This window comes from Populus nigra, chromosome 9 (assembly GCF_951802175.1).
Source record: "Populus nigra chromosome 9, ddPopNigr1.1, whole genome shotgun sequence".
NCBI classification, from domain to species: Eukaryota; Viridiplantae; Streptophyta; class Magnoliopsida; order Malpighiales; family Salicaceae; genus Populus; species Populus nigra.
The window spans coordinates 9977430-9999041 of NC_084860.1; the positions used below are offsets into that span (position 1 = coordinate 9977430).

Sequence of the window (21612 nt, forward strand, 5' to 3'; positions counted from 1 at the left end):
AAATCTTTAACATAATCAAAACCTAGTAATTTTGCATTCAAAGTAGAAAGAATAATGTACCTCCTAGATAATGCATCAACCACTATATTATCCTTACCTTACTTATACTTAATCATATATGGAAAGGTTTCAATGAATCTTACCTATTTAGCATGATTACTATTCTACTTACCTTGTCCTTTCAGGTGCTTTAGTGACTCGTGGTCCAAGTAGATAACTTTTTTTTTTGCCACAAGTAATGTTGCCAAGATTCTAAGGTCTTCACCAATACATAAGGCTCATTGTCATAAGTTGGGTAATTCAATACTACTTCATTAAAGTTTTCATTAAAATAGGCAATTGGTCACTTTTCTAATATTAAAACAATTCAAATATTTATTCCTAAGGCATCACACTCAATCTTAAAAGATTTATAAAAGTTAGGTAATGCTAACAAAGGTGTTGAACATAACATTTCTTTAAAAGAATTAAACGCATTCTCTTGTTTCTATATTTTCCCCTCAACACTCTATTTTCTCTTCATTTATTTCTTTTATCCTTGATTATTCTCTTACCTCTCATATAAATCTAACTTTTCTCTCCTCTCATGGCTTACAATCAAATATGCATTTTCACTTCCTTCGACCTTAATTTCTTTTTTCTATTTAAATTGGTCCTTATAAACTTGCTTTGGTGACAACGGTACAAAAATAATAAATTACTCATATCTTATAAATGATACCTATTCTTAAACCCATCATATATAACCTTCCTATTAAACTACCACAACCTCCCCGATAACAAATGATTTGCAATCATAGGAATAATATCACATAAAGCTTAATCATTATATCTCCTAATAAAAAACAAAACCAAAACCTATATATTAACCTTCACTTCTCCATCATAAGTTTATAAGGTTTATGATACTTTGTAGTATTCAAATTCAACTTTCTAATAAGTATAGTACTCCATTAGTACAACTCTCATTATGTATAATTATATTACGTACCTTATTATTGATGTGGTATATCATATGAAATCATCCTTTTTACATGAACATTCAATGCTTACTTAATCACCAACGATTCACCCTTAACCAGATACTCCACATTATCATCACTAACATCCTCAAATGGTGACATCTCCTCATCATTGTTATCACTTTTAGATTCAATCTCTTCTATAATAAAGTGATATTATAGCTATCTTATTTGGATATTGAGACATTATGCAATTGATTTCCAATCAAAAACATTTAATATCATGATTACAAGGTGTTTGAGTATAGAATTTACATTTAGTATCAGTGAAGACTTCTTTTTTACCCTTAGGTGGCTTGGTTTTAGCTCCTATAATTGGTTTGGCTTGGGAAGGCCTTCATATAAAAAAAAACCCTAAATTTTAGACTTGTCATGTACTACCCTTACTATTAAGTTGTTGTTCTACTTTATAATCATATACACTATGTCTTTTAACTTTATAGTGCTACAACACAACCACATTCACCATCTCACGATTCAAACCATTCAAAAACCTAGCCATAATAGTTTTTCTCTCATCCATTGTATTCATTTGAATAATAGGTACTTCCATCTTTTTATGATTATCCTTTACACTCTTAGAACCTTGAGTTATAATTTTTTATTTATGATATAAATTCCAATAATAGTGACTTGGGACAAATCTCATTCTCATGATTATCTTTATCTTATCCCATGTATTAATAGGTCTTTCATGATTTCTCCTCTTACTCAAAACAAGTTGATCCCACCAAATAATAACATAATCAATAAATCCAACCACAATAAGCTTTATCTTTTTCTCTTCCAAGTAGTTTTGACAATCAAAGATCAAATCCACCTTCTTTTCCTATTTTAAATAAGCTTTGATATCATTCCTCCCTTGAAAGACTAGAACACTCATCTTAATGCTTTCTATATTTTTATCAAAGTCATCATGAAACCCCATATCTCTTCATACTCCTTTATAGACAAAACTCTTAGCTTATCAAAACTCTTTTCACAATGCTTTCTTTGCTACCAAAATCTTCCTTCTGACCAAGTGATGTATGGTCAAATTCATTGGCTTCTTCATCTTCATTCTCATCAACCAACTTATTCGTAGGTGTGGTAAAAATGTCTTTGTAGCATTCTGTCATTAGGAGCCTATTAAGATGACTTTTGTCACAAGCTCATAATAATAATATTTTAATCTTTTGTATCACTAAACACAACATTCATACAGTTGTGTTTCCTGTAACAAAAGGAGTGTGCTCTTCTCCTCTTTAGGTGATGACTTGCCGTTAAAATTTTATGTCGGTGACAAAAAAAATATCCTCACACACTTACTTATGTGTTTACACTTAATAACACACCACTTCACTCATGTTCCACTCAAATCTTGGCTTTTCACAATAATAGTCCCATATTTTCTCCTTTTACCGCTTATGCTTTTCTTTTCAGTTCTATAGGAAACTAATCAAAATAATAATAAAAAATTTAGTTCATAATGTCTAACCAAAGATTTTAAGACACAAGACAATCAAGAAAAAACAAAAACAAATGATTACGAGAATAAAAATAGAAAGAGTATGAAATTCACGAATGACTCTATGAAACCCAAAAACAACATATACGCAATATCCTAAAATTAAAATTCTAAAACAACAAACCTTACTTGTGAAACACTTATTTGTAATGTTCTTTCAAACTTGAAATCAAAGTTTTATAGTTTTAACAACCCAAAATCAATTTTCAAGCAAACAATACCTATTGATCAAAGACAAACTAATGTGAATTGCAATTTCTCAAGAATCCAAATTCAAATTATATAGTCTCTATTATTTCAGTAGAAACTAAACTAATGTGATTTCTTCTTTTTTTTTTTTTAACTATTTGACAATGAATATAGCATAACAAAAACTTTTGTCTTTATTTTATAAGGCTACCAAAAAATTAAGAATAAAGTTCAAAACAAATTATGTAAAAATTTAAAGATAAATAGATAGATTAAATATGATTTTAGAGCTTTACTTTGATAATAACTAATGCAAACTTGAAGGGTAAAAATCCTAACGCCCATTATAAAGATAGAAAACAACCCAAATAAACTAAAATCATATTGATAGAAAACTTGACATAATGATTACTGAAATCAAGGAATTGAAGTAATTAGATGAAAGACCCCAACCCTTGTATTATAAAGAATCTAAAACTAGAAGTATAAGGATGAATACCATAAAAACAATTAATCTTTAAAAAATCCTGAAGAGTTCAAAGAAAAACCAAAAGTATTAGCAACCATCACACCAACAATATTATTTTTGAATAATAAGAAATGTCTAATAAAACCCTAAAAACAAGCTAAATAACCATATTTATACTAGGTAAAACGTTTTAAACAAGGCTAAAAAATAACAAAATAGTTCTGGATAAAATAGAAAAAATAATCCTAAACCAACTAGGAAAATAATGCAATTTCTGCAAGTAGATTTTGGGCTTTATCGCAAGATCTTTATGAACTTTGATTGCTAAGAAAGTTTAACTCTATAGAAAACAAGGCCTTTAGGATTTTCTTGAAAAAAAAAATTATTTTGATCCAGTGGTCGGATCAAAAGTTATACTTGTTACCTTAAAACTGCATGTTAGAAAAAACAAGCCCAAAATTGTCTCTCATTGTCCAATCTGCAAGCAACCATGATTTCTTGCCCAATCCATAAGCTACCAGGCTTTCTCAATTTCTTCTCTTGTGTGGATTATATTAATGAAAGCCTGATCATAACTTGAACTCATTTTGATGTTTGACTTGCCTTTTGAATTAGTCCATTTAATACCTTTTTGATATTCTTGGATCTTGACTTAGTAATAAGCCCAATAGGCACCTCAAATGTATCATTGGGTGATGTTTGCTGATTTTCATCATATTACATAAGAGTTTGAGAGAGTAGAGACTAGAGATAGAAAGGGAGGGTGCGCTTTGGGAATGGAGAGATTAAGACTTGAGAGAGGTAAGTAAGGGTGGCTAATTTAGATGATGGTTTCAGAAAATTTCAATTTATATTGAGTTGGGATCAGGATTTTAAACCAAAATAGTTCAATACAGTCGGTTTTAGACTTCTATAATCAAAATTGAACTAAACCAAAAAAATTTGAATTTTTTAATCAAATTTTCATATCTTTTTCCTCAGTTCAGTTTTTCAATTAATTTTTTTAGTTTCATCTTGTTTTTTAGTTTCTTGGTTTTTTTTATCACCCCTACTTGGGACACATGGCGTTTCATTCACCACTAAAGTTTCAATCACCTCATATGATCAAAAAATTAGGAACTACGTTTTGAGACCTCAAAAATTTAGTTTTTAATTTATTTTCACCTAAAAATACCTTTAAAACATCCTAAAACTTCAATAAACACATTTATAATCTTAAAACAACCTCTAACCAATGTAAAAACCAAAAATCAAGTCTAACTTAAGAAAAATCAAAGGTCCCCATTTACCTTTTCTAGCATATTTGAAATGAAAAATCACGTTCATTGAACTTCCTCTCTAAGACAAATTTATTAACATTAAAATTAATTATTTTTTTGTTGGAATATAGCAGACCTAACCTCTCTTTACTCCCCTATTTTTCTGTTAACTTTTTCTTTAATCTCTCTATATTTTAGGACTAAAATATGACAAAAATAAAATTTAAAACTAAAACATAAAATCTTTAAATAACAGAGATCAAATATGACTAATTTGAAACTTGAAGGAGCAAATTGAAGTTTTCCAAGCCTTTTTAATAATGGAACTGAAAAGGTATTTTTTTAAATTTTGGTCCCTATTCATTCATTTTTTTCAATTATATCTTAAAATTCTATTTTACAATATTAATATTTAATTTAATATCAAAATATTCTCAAGCATTCCACAAAGCATGAAAAGTGAAACCAATCATAACATAAAAAACAATGTCAATAGAACTCACAAGGATTAAATTAAAAAGAAATTAAATTCAATGACTGAATTGAAAATTTTCAGAGATTTCAAAGTAAAAAAAGACCATGAATAGTTGTGAAACATGTTAAAGTGATATGATGAACAGTCCAAGTACAGTGAATTAACGTTTTATCTTGATCAATAAGCATGCTTTTAAAGTAAAATATTTAAAAAGTTATTTATTTAACTTTTGAGTCTCTTCTAGTTCTTTTCTCAAAGAAACGGCATCGTTGGCTTCATGCCTTTAAGGAAAGTTCGGAAGCTTCGACTCGTCACTCGTCTTCTACTCTACTGAAATACCTAGTTGGCACCCAAACGAACCCGAAAAAGGAGCCGAGATTTGGGGGTGAGAAAATAATGGAAGGAGTGGGGTCTCGGATGGGCCGGACTTCGTCTCGGTACGGCCTATCAGCGACGGCCACTGTTGTCAATGGCCCGGTGAGGAAGTGGAAGAGGAAGTGGGTCCACGTGTCCCCTTCTCCCACCCTCAATTACCGCAACAATAACCCCTCCAACGGCCATAACGACCAAAACAACAACGGGTCTCGCCTCCTCCTCTGTCGGTGGACCCCACTCACCCCCGCGGCCGCCACCAGCACAACCACCGAGGATCCACCTAAACGCAAATTCCGATATACCCCAGTGAGTAAAACACAACATGGCATGGGCTTTTGTCAGTAAATTTTGTTTAATTTTTCTTTGGTTTTCCACTTGTCGCACTTTGGGTTTTGTAAGAGAAGAGATGGAATGAAGTAAAGTAGGGTGCTGTTTATTTTGGTAGAAATAAGGTTTGGAAATTTGATAATATTTTGTTTTATTGAATGTTGTAGATTGCTGTACTAAAGGAACGCAGCAAGGCAGAAAAGAAGGCTGAACAAGAAGTTGAGAAGCAGTTGGTAGCGTGGCAAACTGCTAAGAATGATGAACAAAATGATGAAGATGATTTAAAGAGTGAAACTCAGGTCTCACCCGCTTATTAACATTTGTTACCCTGAATTGATAATAACATTCTTGCTTTGTGCTTAACTTCTTGGTCCAATATATAACTAGGAGTCTGTCATCATTTAGGAAATGAAAAAGGCAAATCCATACTTGCGGATCTACAAAAGTGCAAATCTTTTCATGCTCTACGATTTTTATTTTTTTTTAGCTTTTGTTAGGACTTAAGATGGTGGTTCAAATTGCTATTATGATGTTTAGAGTTCCACTCTCCAGGTGAACTATTCTGAAAAATGTTCAGATGCCTCATAGTCTCGTGGTCATATCATCCTGGGTTTGCCAAGAGCCTCAAAAACAGTCTGATTCGTGGCAGCAAAATAAATGATATTAGCTCAGGTGAAAAGCACAAATATATTTTATATATGAATTCCATATTGGACAGTAAGAATTGGTTTGGCATCCACAGGGTGACATTTCTTCTTTTATGTTAAGTAGGTTTCTCTTGTTAGTAACTAGCGGCAAATGACTATAAAATTTCACAAGAAACTTTTTGACTTGTAACTGAATCAAGAGTTATTTTAAATTATTTTCTTATATATATTTGGATATGCGAATTTTTACTTCTTATTTCCATTAGGCAAACAGATCAGCCTTTTCAGGACTTCCTGGGATAAAATTAATGGAGTTTGAACTTCTATTTGCTGCTATATGCAAAAGAATTCATGGTATAAAGATGTCAAAGACTTGATCAGCGCTGCCTCACATTAAGGTTGGCACATCACCAGGTCCCAAGAATGCATGCCATCCAATGATCATGAAATGTGTTGTTCTTGGTTGTTTCCATACTCACAGATAGGGATTTTGTTTGTGTCTAAGCTTCAATTCGTTGGATTGTTATCTCTGTGATACTGGTGTCAAGCAAGAATCCACTTCTCCTGCAGGATTCAAACCTGAGCCATTTGGATTTGGGTTTGTGAGTAAAAGGCCGCAACAATGACCTTGATTCTGTCGGCCAGAGCAAAGAGGATCAAGTGAAGAGAGCAAGCTCAGGTGGTTTGTGGACAATTGGATGACCCAAGAAACAGAAACCTATAAGTTGTGCACTGGCATGAAAGTCTGATTTGGTTTCTCATTGCAATACCTGTGTAGCTCTTTTGAATTAGGTTGTGCAACATTACTTCACATTGTAATTAATTGTAGGCATCTTTTCTAGTTCATTGATGAATGTTCTCTGTACTAGTTTCTGCAATCTGTATGTATTTTTAACCCCCATAGCTATCTGCCCAGTCCTGAACTTATGGGTTTGTTTGCAGTGTCATTACTGCGACTCTGTAGCATACAGTATCTCGTCTGTTGTCTTATTAAAGGTCTCATGAACAGAATTGCAAGCTCTGTACTCATGGATCTGCAAGAGATTGAGGCTGACAAGGAAGGCTGGTACGTGCACTTGTACGGCGGGATATCCTTTTTACCTTATCGAGCTACTGCAATTATTTGGAGCTCTAGGAAACCATTAATCAATGTCTTTACTCTACTGCGATCCTGCAACATGCACCGGCACACCGTTGCTCGCCATCTATTGTTAGGTGCTTTCATAGCATTACTTCAAGGGCATTGCTCTCGCACTGGGTTTTTTTCTCTTATGTGGATGGGAGGAGTATCTAATAGCCTCTCTAGTGCTGCCTAAGGCTCAGTCCTGCTCAAGGGAAGGAAAGAAAGTCATGTGCTCTCCTGATCAAATTTCCACCCCCCCACCCATTAGGAGAGGCCATCAACATTTGCGATTTTCTCAGTGCTCTCCCCAAGAAGTTTGACACTCCTCTTGCCCCCCTGGATTACCCTAACCCTAAGCATATTTTGCTGCCTGAGGCTTGGTCCTCCTAGGAGACACCTTCCACCCACCACTACACCGCTAAACATGGTGCGTGTGCAGTGTGCTGGCAAGTGTCAGGGATTATTCTTCTCCAGGTACGCGGATCAGGTATTGAACCAAAAACCCTTGAAAATGGGGAGCCATCTAAATCATGACTTTTTTTAAATGCAGAAATACTCTCAAGTTATGATCGGAAGGACGTTAGCAAACATTTGCTACCATGATACCCTCGTTACCTCCCAACTCCCCAGTTTCTTCACTGTGAACAGTGAAGGAGATGCCCTTTTTGTTTTCTCTTCTTTAAAAAAAAAATTATATCCTGTATTTTTTTCCTTTTAATTAAATATTTTATTTTTTTAATTTCATCATTTAATGTTATATTAATTTTAAATTAATTTTTATAATTTATTTAGGTTTATTTTTTATAAATTTATACAGTTTCAAACAAACATCTTAATATTTGGTTTGTGCTGAATTTTATGAGTGTTTATTTTTGTTATTATATTATTAAGTAAAAAATAGTTTTTTTAAAAAAAAATTGTTAAAACCAGTGGAGTCTATGATTCAGATCACATGTTTAGCAGATTAAACAGTGAAGCTCGAATCAATCTAATATATCACTATCTCAATATTAAAAAAAAACATTATCTTAAATTTTTTTAAAAGTCTAATCATGTTTTTTTACCGATTATCCGAGTTGTGTTTATAAGCTAACTAGGTCATGTTAGGACAATTTTTTTGCAAGTTAATTTTATATTAAAACTAAACAAGGAGTTAGGTTAAAAAGTTTCAATGTTTACCTGTTGATCTTAATAATTTGTTTTGATTTACTTTTTATAAGATTATCATAATATAAAATAAATATTAACTTAATTTTATAAAAAAAATCTATTTTTATTATTATATCATTTCATAAAAAATAATTAAAAAACAAAATTAATAAATCCAATAAAGTCCATAATCTTAGTTAAGTTTAGCAAATTAATCTAATATATTATCATCTCAATATTAAAAAAAAAACATAATCTTGAATTAAAACAATATTAATATAACCACACTTTTACCGATTATCCAAGTTACTTTTAACCCACCAAATTAACCATCTCAATATTAAAAAAACAAAAAATACATAATCTTGAATTAAAAAAAATACTAATATAACCATACTTTTACTAATTATCCAAGTTACTTTTAACCCACCAAATTAACCATCTCAATATTAAAAAAATAAAAAAAAATACATAATCTTGAATTAAAAAAAAAAAACCTAATATAACCATACTTTTACCAATCACTTTCAACCCACTAAATTAAGAAAAGTTATGTTTTTCACAATTCTTACACAATAAAGTTCAAATTAGGGTTAAATAAAAAATAAATTTCATAATTAATTCACTAAATCAGATTTAATAACATTAACACATAATTTCAAATAATTTTTTATATCTTGCACATACTTGTGTTAAAAAAATATATATATATATTAATCCGACCATGAGGGTAACTCAAGCCAATGAGCTTTTCTCTTTATAGCACGTGATAAAGCAGTCCTCTCAGGCCACGATCACAAAATAAGATGAAAGGGATGACCCCACCTTCCATTGATGTCCTAAGTCTAAACAAATAGCCATCCTCATCCTAGCTCAAAACTGCATCTAAAGCATAAAGAATATTTAGAGCAAAAGCCCGCTCATTGCAGCATTTTTATGGATTACAAGAAATGAAATCAAGGATGGAGAACGAGAGGCGGAGCAGAAGAAGAAGATGATGATGAAGAAGAAGAAACAAAGTAGAAACTAAATATCACATCTCAGTCTTCTTGAAAGAAACAAAATTTTAGAATCTCCTGCATGACATATCTCCGAGCATCAGTGCCTTCCTACTCGCTATTTGCTACAGATCCTTCTCAACTGCTCGAGTAACGCCAACTTCAGCTGGCCGAATGACTCTTTCATGTAGCATATATCCTGCCTGTAATATATAACAGAAGTAACAGTTCAGTATGTAGTCAGCCTTTTCAATTGACACTTGAAATCAAATTATAGTCAAGAGCAATTAGCAGGGATATTATAACAGATACATCAGGCTCGGTCATGGAGGAAAGCAAGATACTCTACCAAAAAAAACAGGGGGAAAGCTAGAAACACTAATTTTGATAGTAACTAGCAGCACTCTGATCACAAGTCTACATAGCCAGGAACACTGCTGGCAACCGTTAGTTGAAGAAAAAGAAAAGGCAAGTTGTATAATTATCACAATCTGTGCACGAGAAACCCACCACGTTCCCTTCCATCCTATAACCCCAAACTGAACCAGCAAGGAAAAGGAAAACACAATCATATGCCCTAGTTTCCAAAATCACACCAAAAACCAATAGTCAATCCAGCCTTCACTAATGAAACACACCCAATCAACAAATCTCACTTGGATACACACACACACACACATCCTTGAATGGAATCTAACACCCTTGTTAGATTAGAATCAACCCAAGATTTAAACTCATATCCCCATACCATAGGATGAGCATGCTCAAAACCCAATTGGTTTATAGATATTCAACTAGGTCTTGGAAAAAACACAGTGCTTCATTTCAAATTGGGCATGGAGGCAAATCTCTAAATTGCATGATCTTTAAGGATAAAAGCTTTATGTCAGATTAGCCAGATGCAAGAAAGAAACTGAAAGTACAAAGAAAAGGATCTGTTTCACAATGCTATTTATGCTTCATGTTTGTCTCTACATAGTTCACACATGGTTTCAACATTTCCTAGTTTTGATAAAATGAGTGACAAGGAATGGAAAAAGAGAGAGATATGAGAGTATTTTTGTCAATTAAAAAGAATAAAGTTGATACAACAAGGGTAATCAGTTGCTCATGTTCTTTTCTAACTCAGCTTACAACAGGTTTTCTCTTAAGGGCAACTGTTGCTAGCAGCTGTCAATGTGAGTACTGCTAGCATTCTCCAAGAAACAATTCTAATTGCCACAATGGAACAATAACAAAAAGAAACAATGAAAATCATAATCACATCAATAACTAAATAGTGTTTTCCCAGTTGATGAAAAAAATGAAACCATGTCAACAGTAATTTCAGGATAACGGTTTGTGATGGTGAGCGAGATGGTTATTCAATAAAGAGCAAAGAGCTTGATTTTATTAAATTATAACCTTGAGAACAGCAGCTACTATCCCCGGAGGCTTAAGAGCATCTGGTACTTCGAATATTGCATTATGCCTGTGCGGATCAAATGGCTCATTTATTGGATCAAATTTTTCTACTCCATACTTCTTAAATACCTGAGATCCAAAAAATCATAAGGTTGTTTGAGCAATGATTTTTTTTTCCTACTCGGTAGCTTAAATACCAGATGCAAAATGTACAAATAAAGAGAAGGGTGTGAGGCTGAGGTGATAGCTGGCAATTAACAAGAAATGTTACCTCTCCAAGCTGTTTCTCAGTCATTTCAACTCCTTCCAAAAGTGTTTTAAGGAGTGGTACTACATCAGCAGCATCATTTGACACATTGATTTTTGAGAAATTTCCTTTGACAACTGATGAAGCTCTTCCCAAATTGTCTGCCACATCAAGTAGGCTCTTTGCAAAATTCTGAGGTACATGTTTTGAGAGTGCATTCAGTTAAAATTCCAGAGACAAAGAATAACCAAGTAATTAACGAATCCACATTTCCTAAAGGAAAGAAAGAAAGAAAAACATGCTGTCATTTGGCAAAGCTGACCTGGATAGCAAACTTTTTAGAGTTCTCTGCTTCACGTTTTGTTCTTTCCTTGACATTTTCCATTTCTGCATATGTGCGGAGAACTTTATCTTGCATCGTCTCCATCTCCTTGTGCTTTTCCTTCAAGAGCTCCTCCTTCTCCATCACAAGCTTCACCAGATCATCCATTGACAGATCGCTCACAGCCTCAGCATCTGAATCAGAAAATGCAGTTCGTTTAATACCTCTCCTCCTCCTTTTAACAGATTGGAAAGTGGTTTGATGGGATTCTGAGTTAAAACCTGACTCTTTGGTCTCTCGTGAAACTGAAACTTTTGTCGGATCAGAAAGCTTTGCACTTCCATTTGTTTCTTCTGACTTCGCATCAGTGGGAGCACCATCGTTTTCTACAGCGCTCCCCTGCTCCTTTTCGCCAGGCTCAGGAGATGCAGATGAAGTGAACCCAAAATTTTGAAAAAGGGAGGAATTGAGGGCTGAATGATGAAACAGGCAAACCTTACTTGTAATACACTGAAAGAAAAATTCAAAAGGGGAACCCGAACTTGTCAAGAAGAGATCAAATATTAAAAACCCATTCAAGTATTTGAAATGAATAGAAGTCAAATCCAAGGATTTGTACTATGGCAGAAATATTGGTGGGCACTTAAATAGATAAGAGGAGCTAACATACTTGTGCATGCTACTTGGAAATCATAAAACAACAATAACAAAAAGGAACCATATTTTTGACATAGAAAAGGAAACACAAACTTGACTTCCCCTCCATAAACTGAACCCAAAAACCTTCAAATGGCACCAATACAATAAACACATCTAGCTTATTTTGCATGCCATGGACATGTGATCAAATGTTTTAATTCAAAGGAATACAGGTTAATTCAACAGCATAAATGGAAAGCCATTATTATTACTCTGAATTTGAAACCCCAGAATGATGATAGAAAAGCAATCCATTCATTCAAGTCACTGCTTTTGAATTGCTCTCTCTCTCAGTAACCTATTAGAATTTGCATATTTCAAGCAAAGGACACATAAATGCAATCTAACATAGAAAATTAGTCATATAATGATTTCAAAACTAAATGATGCCCCAAACACTAGCACTTAAATGATCATAAAATTTTCAAGATTATAAAACCCCTGCTATGAAGCCAGACACAAAAATAACAATTCAAGAAAGAGGAAAAAATCCTCAAAACCCCAGCAAAACCTTCAACGAAATCAGACACGAAAAGAACGGATACAAAAAAAAAACTCGAGTCAAACCCTAGTAAAACCCTGCGCGAGAATTTAAAACCAAGAATCTGAGAGCTTTTGGGTGATAAACGAGCGCAGCACCTTGTTAGGATATTCATGAAACTGATTAGAGGGAATCAGCAACAGGTGGTGATTCTGGGACGGAGAGCATAGATGCAGAGAGCGGTGGCCCACGCTCCTCGAAAGGCGTGACAACATCCTGGTCATTAACATGGTTGGTTGATTACAAGGACGGGTATGAGAAAATATTACAAGGAGGCAAATAAAAATGATAGTATAAAACGGAGGATGAAGAAGCGGAGAAGAGAAATGCGTGGAGGGGAAGAAAAGTTGTTCCTAACGCGCTGGAGACTGAAGGGGTTCTAGGGTAGCGGCAGGTTTTCTCTTAGGCAACTGTAGCGGTTATTTTTTCCTTTCGCTCAAGTTGTAAGATAAAATGTAATTAATATCTGATTTGGGTTCAATAAAATTTGTTTATTAAAATGTTTTTTATTTTAAAAATATATATAAAAATATTTTTTTTAATAACTTATTAAAATAATTAAAAAACATTAAAAAAAAATAATTTAAAACATGGATTGCAATTTGCAATGCGAAAAGATTAGACTAGAAGCAAAATATGAAACACTCGTCCATATAAATAAAAGATTCCCAGATTTGTACTTGAGGGTCTAGCTTAGTAGTCAACCGTGTGACTTGTTCCGTCCCCGTCTCGAGTTCGATCTTCTATGTGCACGTTTGTCACCCCCGCGGTGCCATACATGTTCACTGAACTTGCAGGATGTTCAGTGGATCGTGGGAAATAGTCGTGGTGCATGCAAGCTGGCCCGGACACCCCACGATAATAATAAAAAAAAAAAAAAAGATTCCCAGATTTTATCCCTCGAATAATTCCAATTTTTGAATGTGGCTGGATCCATTGATGAAGGTAAGGGTTTTAAAGAATACAAGTAGAGGAAAGACTGCACATTGCGTTTTCTTCCAAGTGATCATCGTCCCTCCATGAAAACCAAGTCAAGGATATTTCATTGGATTCTTACCCTTCGCCAGCTCTCACCAAACTGTCTTTTGAGAAAAAGGTAGAGAAGAGGCTACAGAGGGCTGCTTATGTGCCCAGAGAAATGGTTGCTTAATTGCTTGTGTGCCCAAATGTTCAAGATTTGTTAGATGTTAGATTTCTTAGTTGCAGCTTTTTAATTCGGTTTGTTCTTTTGAAAAAGGCTATTTAAGCCATCTCTTCGTCCGACGCAATTTAGTTTCTTGCTGGATTCCGGTATCGGAAGAGCCTTACAAAAATAATAGCAGTAGAGAAAAAACCAGAAAATCAAAGCGCTTTAATGGTCATTACGATCACCGGAGCATGACAATGAAGAGTAATCAAGTTATCATATTAAATTCACGGTCTAATTATGAGACTAAAATAACTATACATAGAAGAAATTGAATAAACAAATGAAGGTCAACTCTTAAGCAAACTAACTGATTAAAGAAAAACAATTTTAAAAAAATCAATTAAAAAAAACATCAGAATAAATAACTCAAACCAACTTAAGTTAACTCGATTAGTCTCTGACCTATAATATGAGATCAATCGAGATAACCCCACAAAAATAAAAATGAAGAAAATCATGAAGCTCAATGCCCGATAACCTAATGTCAAATGGTGACATTAAAAAAAATCAATTTTGTTTTTAAAAGTGTCCTAAAAATATCAAAGTTAAATTTGGTTAATCTTTAAAACCTACAACATAGGTCATGAGGTTAGGATTACCTTGAAAAAGACAATAACAAAACAGAATTCATAATCATCCATAATTATAAAAAATAAAACAATGATGACCAAATCTGGTATAAAAACTAAATCGAAGAAAATCAAGAGGGACTAAATTGAAAAATAAATTAAATTAAAAAATGATAAAACAAAAATAAATAGCAATCAAAAGAATGAGTAAAAAATATCGATATAAAAATTAAATTAAATAAAATGTTGATGAATGAAATTGAAAAAAAATCAAGAAAATGATAAAAACAAAAAACATTTAAAAGAATGAGAGTCAAATTGGATACAAAAATTAAATGAAATAAATTGTTGAATGATGAAATTAAAAAAATCAACTTTAAAAAGCATTAAAAACAAAACAAATAGCATTCAAAAGAATAAAGATCAAAATTGATACAAATACAAAGTAACAAAACATATTTGATTTCTAAAAGGTCTGTCATGAAATCTGAGACTATAAGAGAGAAAATAGGGAGGAAAAGAAAAAAAAAAGTCTAGCAAAGTTAATCGTTGCCTCGTTGTGTACATGCACCTGATCACCATGAAAAGGATAGCGTGACACTTCCAATGACTTTATGGATGGCAAAGTTTGACCATTGCAAAGTGTCACATGTGCCGCTCAAAGAACCCAGGCACCTCTCTTGTGTCGGTATATATGCAGCACGTGTTAACCACTTTAATTTTTTTTAATTATATTTAGATTTTTTAAAAGATTGAATTATACCTCATTTAAATTGATTATAACTAAAAACCAAATTAAAAACACAAAAAAAAAACCATGCACGTAAGCTGATTTTTTAATTTAAGGGCAAGATTGTCATTTCAATGTTTTTAAATAAAGGAAAGACAAATAAATCCATGGATGCTAGTTTAATTGTCTTTTTTTTTTACTTTTAGGTGTAATTAAGTAATTAAATTGTGCTAAAAATATAAAAAGACTAATTTTTCCAAATCAACTTGGTAAATAACCAATTGGTCATGTGAAAAAGATCATTTTGTCTTATCAACAAGGTTATTAGTTTTCTTTTAGAAAAGCAAAAATACTAAAACATTGTTCCACTACATGGTATTTTATGTCTTGTGCTACAGTGTTTTCATGATGTCTTTTAGGTTTTTGTTAATTATTGATCCGTAAGCAGAGGATTATGAGTCATGTTGAGGAGGAGCAAGCTTTAAAGGCCACCACTCCTAAAGGATCATCTCTAAAAAGAGGCAAATGACATGGTGGATTTTAAGGATGAGGAAGAGGTAGAGGATAAAAATAAAAAGCATCAACCGACACAACAAGTATAGACTAAAACTTCCAAGACAACTAAGGTCTGAACATGCCTTAAAAAAGGAAAGTCATGAAAGGGAACGTCTTTAAATTCTCTCTTATGTAAATTAATAATGATCTAGGGTCAAATCGAATGTTGTTAAACTCTTAAAAATAGGTAATTGTCCATCTTTGAACCTACTTCAAGACTCTGTAAACATTACCCTTCACCATGAAAAGGTGATATGGTGATCTTCTTTTCTTTCTTGACATTCTTTTAATCCCTTTATGTGTTGGTTAGTACAAAAGGTTATAAAACAATTATTTTACCTTCAACCAAAGCTATTACCATCTTTAAATATACCTAGGTTGGCTTCTTAGACCTAAAACATATGAGGTATTTACATACCTAATAGAGAAGAAAAGCCACATTTTTTCTCTAGGTGAAGAAGTTGGTTTTTTTTTTTCTCCCTCTTTAACAAAAAGGCTTTCTTTTAAGGACAAATCATATAAAGGGATGGTTTACATCCCATACCTAAATAAGAAGAAATTATTACACTTTTATTAGAAAAGGCAACAAATTGTTCTTTATTTGGGCTTAATGAGAATCTTAGACAACTAGATTGCCTTGAAAATCCTCTAGCATTTCTATTATTTGCCAAAATATTTCTATATTTTATCTAGCCACTTGATGTAATTTGCTCTAGCAATGTTGGATCATGTCAGGATGGACTTCTTCCACAAGCTAAGAATGGAACTCTCTCTCTCTCTCTCTACATCCAAAAGGAACAAATTATCTCTTTTTCATGGTATTTCTTCTTGGTATGGACTAACACATTCTTTGGTCATATTTGCAGGTGTATTACAATTGATTGTTTATATATGGGACAAAACTAGCACAGTTTTGAATATAAATAACAAGGAAAGGTCTTTGAGGAGTACAACTTAAGGAAGTCTTTTTTTGTGTTTGAAAATAAAGGAGTTCAGGGTTTTTGGTTCTTTCTTTTTTTTCTAAATTTTTTTTTTTGAAGAAAATAATTGGAGATGCGATGAAGAAGGTTAAGGGGTGGGTATTAATTGAAGAATTGATGCATTAATTACAATATAAAGTTGTTGTTCTTGTAATCCTAATGTCTAAAAGCTTGAAAATATTTTGTTTTAATTTTTTTTAATTGCATGACAAGTTAGGCAGTGAAACATGATTAACTTTTTTAATGAATAATGTTTATATTTTCACATGATCCATGGTTGATTTATCAATCAATATGAGTGTAAAATGCTAAGTCAATATTCTTTTATTTATTTTAAATAAAAAAAATTATAAGAGAATTTCTTATACCAAAATAAATTATCAATGTGTTTAGTGGTTAAAATTAGTAGTTGTTCTCTATTATTTTACAAGAAAAAAAAAATTATTATCAACAAGAAGGTTAGAATTCACATTGGTGATCGATCGATCAAGTTCTATGCAAAATAAAAGAAATTTTGGCATGAATACTGGTATATATTACAAATTAACACAAATACATATGAATGCCAACAAAATATGTGTGGATATAAGAACAAATTCAACTAGGTTTAAGATTGTCTAGTTCTTATATGTTATATGATTAGGATTTAATTTATATTTACTTGAAATTCTATCTTTGTAACAATGTAAATAGGTCATCTAGAATTTTAGAATGACGGTCAACTCTATAAATAATTTATTTCTCCAATTTATTCACATTTTTATGTCATTTATCACTTTCTTTTACTTATTACAATTTATAGCTTTCTTGTATCGTTATCCTTTCATGTTATGTTTTCTTTGATATGTATTTCAATATTATTTTAAACCTGTTAGGATCAAGTTTAAAACTTCACATTATATTTGATTATCAAGGATGCTATTTGCTTCTTCTAACAATTAAGTTTTTAAATGTAGTTTCTTGTTTTTAAAATAAAAAAAATAAAAAACAAATAATATATTGATTGAGAAATAAATGATTGATCAACATGTCAATAATTGTTGATGATTAAAACTTTTTTTATATAATCAATAATATCAAAATTCAATATAAAATTATTAAGAAAGATCAGTATTGCTTTCTTCTTCTTTTGTCTTAACTATACCACTATATATCTAGTGATAATTACTTGATAGTTTTTGTCGCACCCGACATCGCAGCGGCCTTAAAATTAAATCTCGAATATGGAAAAAAAAGATATCTAACATCTTGTTCTTTTAGGAAAAAGGTCTCGTTTAAGGAGTCACCACCTAGTATTATGGTCACTATGAACCCTAACTGGTCAACAGAGATTTTATGGTACGGGACTGGTTACGTAAAAGGGAAGATATTATCACCCCTTAAACGTTCTGCCTAAGACAGACTGCGTTACTAATTTTGTCTTAAATTGCTAAACATTTATTCGTTTATGCTATGATGATTTGCTTATAATATTCCTCAATCTGGCGCTAGTAAATATTCAACTACGGATATTTCCAACTTTGGTGTTGGTAAATATTATGTAGCTATAAATTTAGATCAATATTTTTATTCCTGACACTAGTGAATAATAAAATAAATTTATTTTATTATGCATTCACATATTTTTTATATTTTTTATAGCTAAATAAAAATAAAATACAATTAAATCAGTATTTTTATTCTTGACTCTAGCGTCATTGAATAAACCAATGAAATAAATTTATTTTTACACATGCACATATTTTTTTTATTTTTCTAGCTAAATAAAATAAAATATAACAAATAAAAATAATATAAATTTAAACCAGTATTTTATTCCCGACTCTGGCATCGGTGAATAAACCAATAAATTTACATTATTTTTATTCATGCATACACATATTATTTTTTTCTATTTTTCTATATTTTTTATTATTTTATTATTTTTTCTATTTTTTTATTTATGTTTTTGGGCTCAGCCCACATGGACTGGGTTAGACCCAACCAACCCAGCCCGGTCACTGGCCAAGCCAATGACCCGGCTAGGCCACAACACAAATGAACTAGCTTCTTGTGTGCATGGCATTGTGTACCTTCACACAGTGCTAAATGCACTGAAATTTTCAAAACAAAACGAAGAAACAGAGAAAGCCTACCTTGTTGCAGGTTGCTTTGCCGGAGTGTTAGTATCTTGGGCAAAGATCGGTGATGGCATCCGTTGATAGGAAACTGGGATTCCTCCTTCTACCTCTGCCTTCTTGCCCTCTGTTTCTTTTGCTCTCGTCTGAAAAATTCTCCCCGTGCTCTATTTTTCAAACTATCTCTACTCTCTCTCGGTCTGTTTTAGGTCGGTGCTGGTGAGGGAAAGTTCTTTTCTGGTATGGGGTTTTGGAGATAAACCTGAAAGTTCCTGTGCTTTACTTGTATTTCTTTTCTTTCCGGTTTCTTTCGTCCCTCTCTCTAACCAAACTCTGTTTTTTCGATGCTCATTTGTTTGTATAAAGTACGGCGGGTCGGTAATGGACAACGATTACTACTGCGACGTTTCTCAGCTTTTACTGCTAAAAATGGTTTCTGGTTTAAAGAAGAAGAAGATGAACAACATCTTTAAAACGACGTTGTTTGGAGATAAAAGGTGGTCATTTTACATTTTGACTTGTGCAATTTCGAAAGTCTTGTAATTAAGCTCCTGGTCTAAACTATAATTGGCCCCGTGTATTTGCACGCCCTTTTCAATGTAGTCCTTGGATTTTAATTTTGTGATTTTAACAACAAACTTTAATATTTCTTCAATTAAGTCCCTGAATAAGTTAATTCTAAGCTCAATTAAGTCTCAAAACTTATCAACTCTCCAATTAAACCCTTGATTGGATTAATTAAATTAATTTCAAGCTTAATTAAGTCTCAAAAATTTATCAATTTTCCAATCAAACCCTTGATTGGATTAATTAAATCAATTTCAAGCTTAATCAAGTCTCAAAACTTGTCAATTCTCCAATTAAACTCTTGACTTGATTAATTAAACTAGTCAAAAATTTAATTAAATCTTTAACCTTCCAATCATGTTGTCATTAACCCAAATTTTAATTCATTCTTCATTTGTTTTGTTTTTACTTGTTTTTCATCATTATTTTTCATCATTTTTTTATTTTCAGTAAATAAAATAATAATAATTAAAATAAAAGGATAAAAAATTGGGTTATAACTGTTTTTTTCACTATTCATTATACATACTGGAGATATTCTTTTGTTATATTCATTTAAATTACTACAAAGGAAACACAAATTTATAATGAATCAAAGCGAGCAATAGATATTGTAGTCATCATAACTAGTATAAATTCTGTAGCATTATTAAATATTATTGATAGATTTTATGTTAGAGAGAGAGATGAAGGGTGATCACATCCTTGTATGTACAGATGTTTGATTCTTTTCGGAGCCTTTGCTTCCTTTAGTTTGCCTTTCTTTCATGTTCTGGAGTCAGATCAGTTTGACGTCTTCTTCTCCTGCTGCTGCTTTTCTTGTCTTTAAAATCCAGCTAGTTTAATCTTTTCACCGCTTCCAATTCATTTCTAACCTGAAGTAGTTCTTTGATATAGCAATGTAGTCTATCTATCATCATTGCCAGAAACAGAGAAAATCCTGCAAAGCAACCCTGAGAGTGATGATGAACCCTAACTTAATATGTATTTGCACTTCTTACGATTCGTTCTGTCTACTCAAGGAATAATAATATTGTCTGACCTGCCATGGTTAAAGCAATTTATAGCAAGTTGCGCATTTTTTGAAGTGCTTTGACTGTTTGTAATTTGATCACAGCAGTATGCGTTCTACCATAAGAACCTCGGCGGCAGTATTTTATTCTCCAGAAATCCAAAAATTAAAGCAATGCACATCAAGATGAACGGTCAGAAGTTACCTAGAAGAGATGCCTCCAGGATGCGTTCTACCATAAGAACCTCGTCGGCAGAATTAACCGCGCCGGCATCTAGCAAACGTTTCCTAATCTGCAGCGCGTTGTGCAAGACGGAAGTGAACACCACAATCAAGGTTGTCGCCACAGTTTTCGCCACCAACGGACCCTTCCCTTGCTTCAACTGGTCCATCGCCATGATCACTAGCTTCCTTACAGGGGTCCTAAACAAAAGGATCAGGATCAAAACCATTTCGGTGAATACTACGGTGAACAAAAGATTGATCATGTTTATAAAAGGTTCTTTCTGTGGTGGAATGAAGGAGAACTTAGCTAGCTTTAGGATATATATATATATAGAGAGAGAGAGAGAGATAAAAGGCGAGAGTACTGCCTTTAGTATATTAATTGTGCAGTTTCGTTCGAACTTGTATATTCTTTTCAAGACTTACAGTTTAGCTAAAGAATAATTCTTTCCATGACCCTGGAAATCATATATAGAATAGAATATCTTTACTTCGGGGTATCAACTTGTACACGTTTAACACTAGAGAGGAATCTTTTACCAGACCTCATGTATAATTTGCCAAGAGGAAAATGATGTCCAAAAAACCCCTATTAGCTATGCCAAGAGGCCTAGTTTATATTTTGAATAATTAATTAATCTTCTAATTCTGGTAATTTCATCCATTCTTTCTAATCAAGATGGCTAATGCCTCGTATTTGCAAAAGATTTCATTTGATGAATATTGTCATAACTCAATTCTTGGTTATTCCCTCAAAAATCAATTTTTTTTTCAAAATAAAAATCAAAAAATAAGAATAAAGGCTGGCAATGTGGAAAAAGCAGGCTGGGAAATCAAGCTGCAATTTTTTAAGGAAATTAAAAACCTAATTGTACTCTATTATGCCCCAAAATAGAGAGAAAATGCAAATTCAAG

General features: G+C 32.5%; 3 protein-coding genes across 9 annotated transcripts; 1 reads left to right on the forward strand and 2 right to left on the reverse strand.

Annotated features, from left to right (window-relative positions):
* Positions 1-5201: 5201 nt before the first annotated feature.
* Positions 5202-7508, forward strand: LOC133703046 (uncharacterized). Of its 7 annotated transcripts, none has more exons than XM_062127443.1 (4): positions 5202-5602; positions 5791-5922; positions 6537-6668; positions 6841-7211. In XM_062127443.1, the coding sequence occupies exons 1-3, from the start codon at positions 5318-5320 to the stop codon at positions 6645-6647; spliced, it is 528 nt and encodes a 175-aa protein (XP_061983427.1). In that variant the 5' UTR covers positions 5202-5317; the 3' UTR covers positions 6648-6668; positions 6841-7211. The 7 variants fall into 7 exon arrangements, 6 of the variants coding, with proteins under 6 accessions (XP_061983427.1, XP_061983428.1, XP_061983426.1 ...); XR_009843823.1 differs by having other exon boundaries at positions 5203-5602; positions 6545-6668; XM_062127444.1 differs by lacking the exons at positions 6537-6668; positions 6841-7211 and adding an exon at positions 7213-7508.
* A 1759-nt stretch (positions 7509-9267) lies between these two features.
* On the reverse strand, positions 9268-13184 carry LOC133702852 (grpE protein homolog 2, mitochondrial-like). The gene is made up of 6 exons (XM_062127174.1): positions 12852-13184; positions 11795-12023; positions 11514-11707; positions 11216-11383; positions 10945-11073; positions 9268-9743 (listed from the first exon to the last, which is right to left on the reverse strand). The coding sequence occupies exons 1-6, from the start codon at positions 12981-12983 to the stop codon at positions 9666-9668; spliced, it is 930 nt and encodes a 309-aa protein (XP_061983158.1). The 5' UTR covers positions 12984-13184; the 3' UTR covers positions 9268-9665.
* Positions 13185-20087: 6903 nt separating this feature from the next.
* On the reverse strand, positions 20088-21026 carry LOC133703922 (uncharacterized). The gene is made up of 2 exons (XM_062128669.1): positions 20678-21026; positions 20088-20400 (listed from the first exon to the last, which is right to left on the reverse strand). Exons 1-2 carry the CDS (start codon positions 20958-20960, stop codon positions 20297-20299), a joined length of 387 nt encoding a protein of 128 aa, XP_061984653.1. The 5' UTR covers positions 20961-21026; the 3' UTR covers positions 20088-20296.
* Between the last annotated feature and the right edge of the window lie 586 nt (positions 21027-21612).

Coding starts and splice junctions, on each gene's coding strand:
- LOC133703046 (XM_062127442.1), top strand. CDS start 5,318: ATGGAAGGAGTGGGGTCTCGGATGGGCCGGACTTCGTCTCGGTACGGC. Junction 5,603..5,790: donor GCAAATTCCGATATACCCCA/GTGAGTAAAACA, acceptor TGAATGTTGTAG/ATTGCTGTACTAAAGGAACG. Junction 5,923..6,536: donor ATTTAAAGAGTGAAACTCAG/GTCTCACCCGCT, acceptor TATTTCCATTAG/GCAAACAGATCAGCCTTTTC.
- LOC133702852 (XM_062127174.1), bottom strand. CDS start 12,983: ATGTTAATGACCAGGATGTTGTCACGCCTTTCGAGGAGCGTGGGCCAC. Junction 11,708..11,794: donor ACGAGAGACCAAAGAGTCAG/GTTTTAACTCAG, acceptor TTTCTGATTCAG/ATGCTGAGGCTGTGAGCGAT. Junction 9,744..10,944: donor TAGTAGCTGCTGTTCTCAAG/GTTATAATTTAA, acceptor TATATATTACAG/GCAGGATATATGCTACATGA.
- LOC133703922 (XM_062128669.1), bottom strand. CDS start 20,960: ATGATCAATCTTTTGTTCACCGTAGTATTCACCGAAATGGTTTTGATC. Junction 20,401..20,677: donor CCTGGAGGCATCTCTTCTAG/GTAACTTCTGAC, acceptor GTTGCTTTGCAG/GATTTTCTCTGTTTCTGGCA.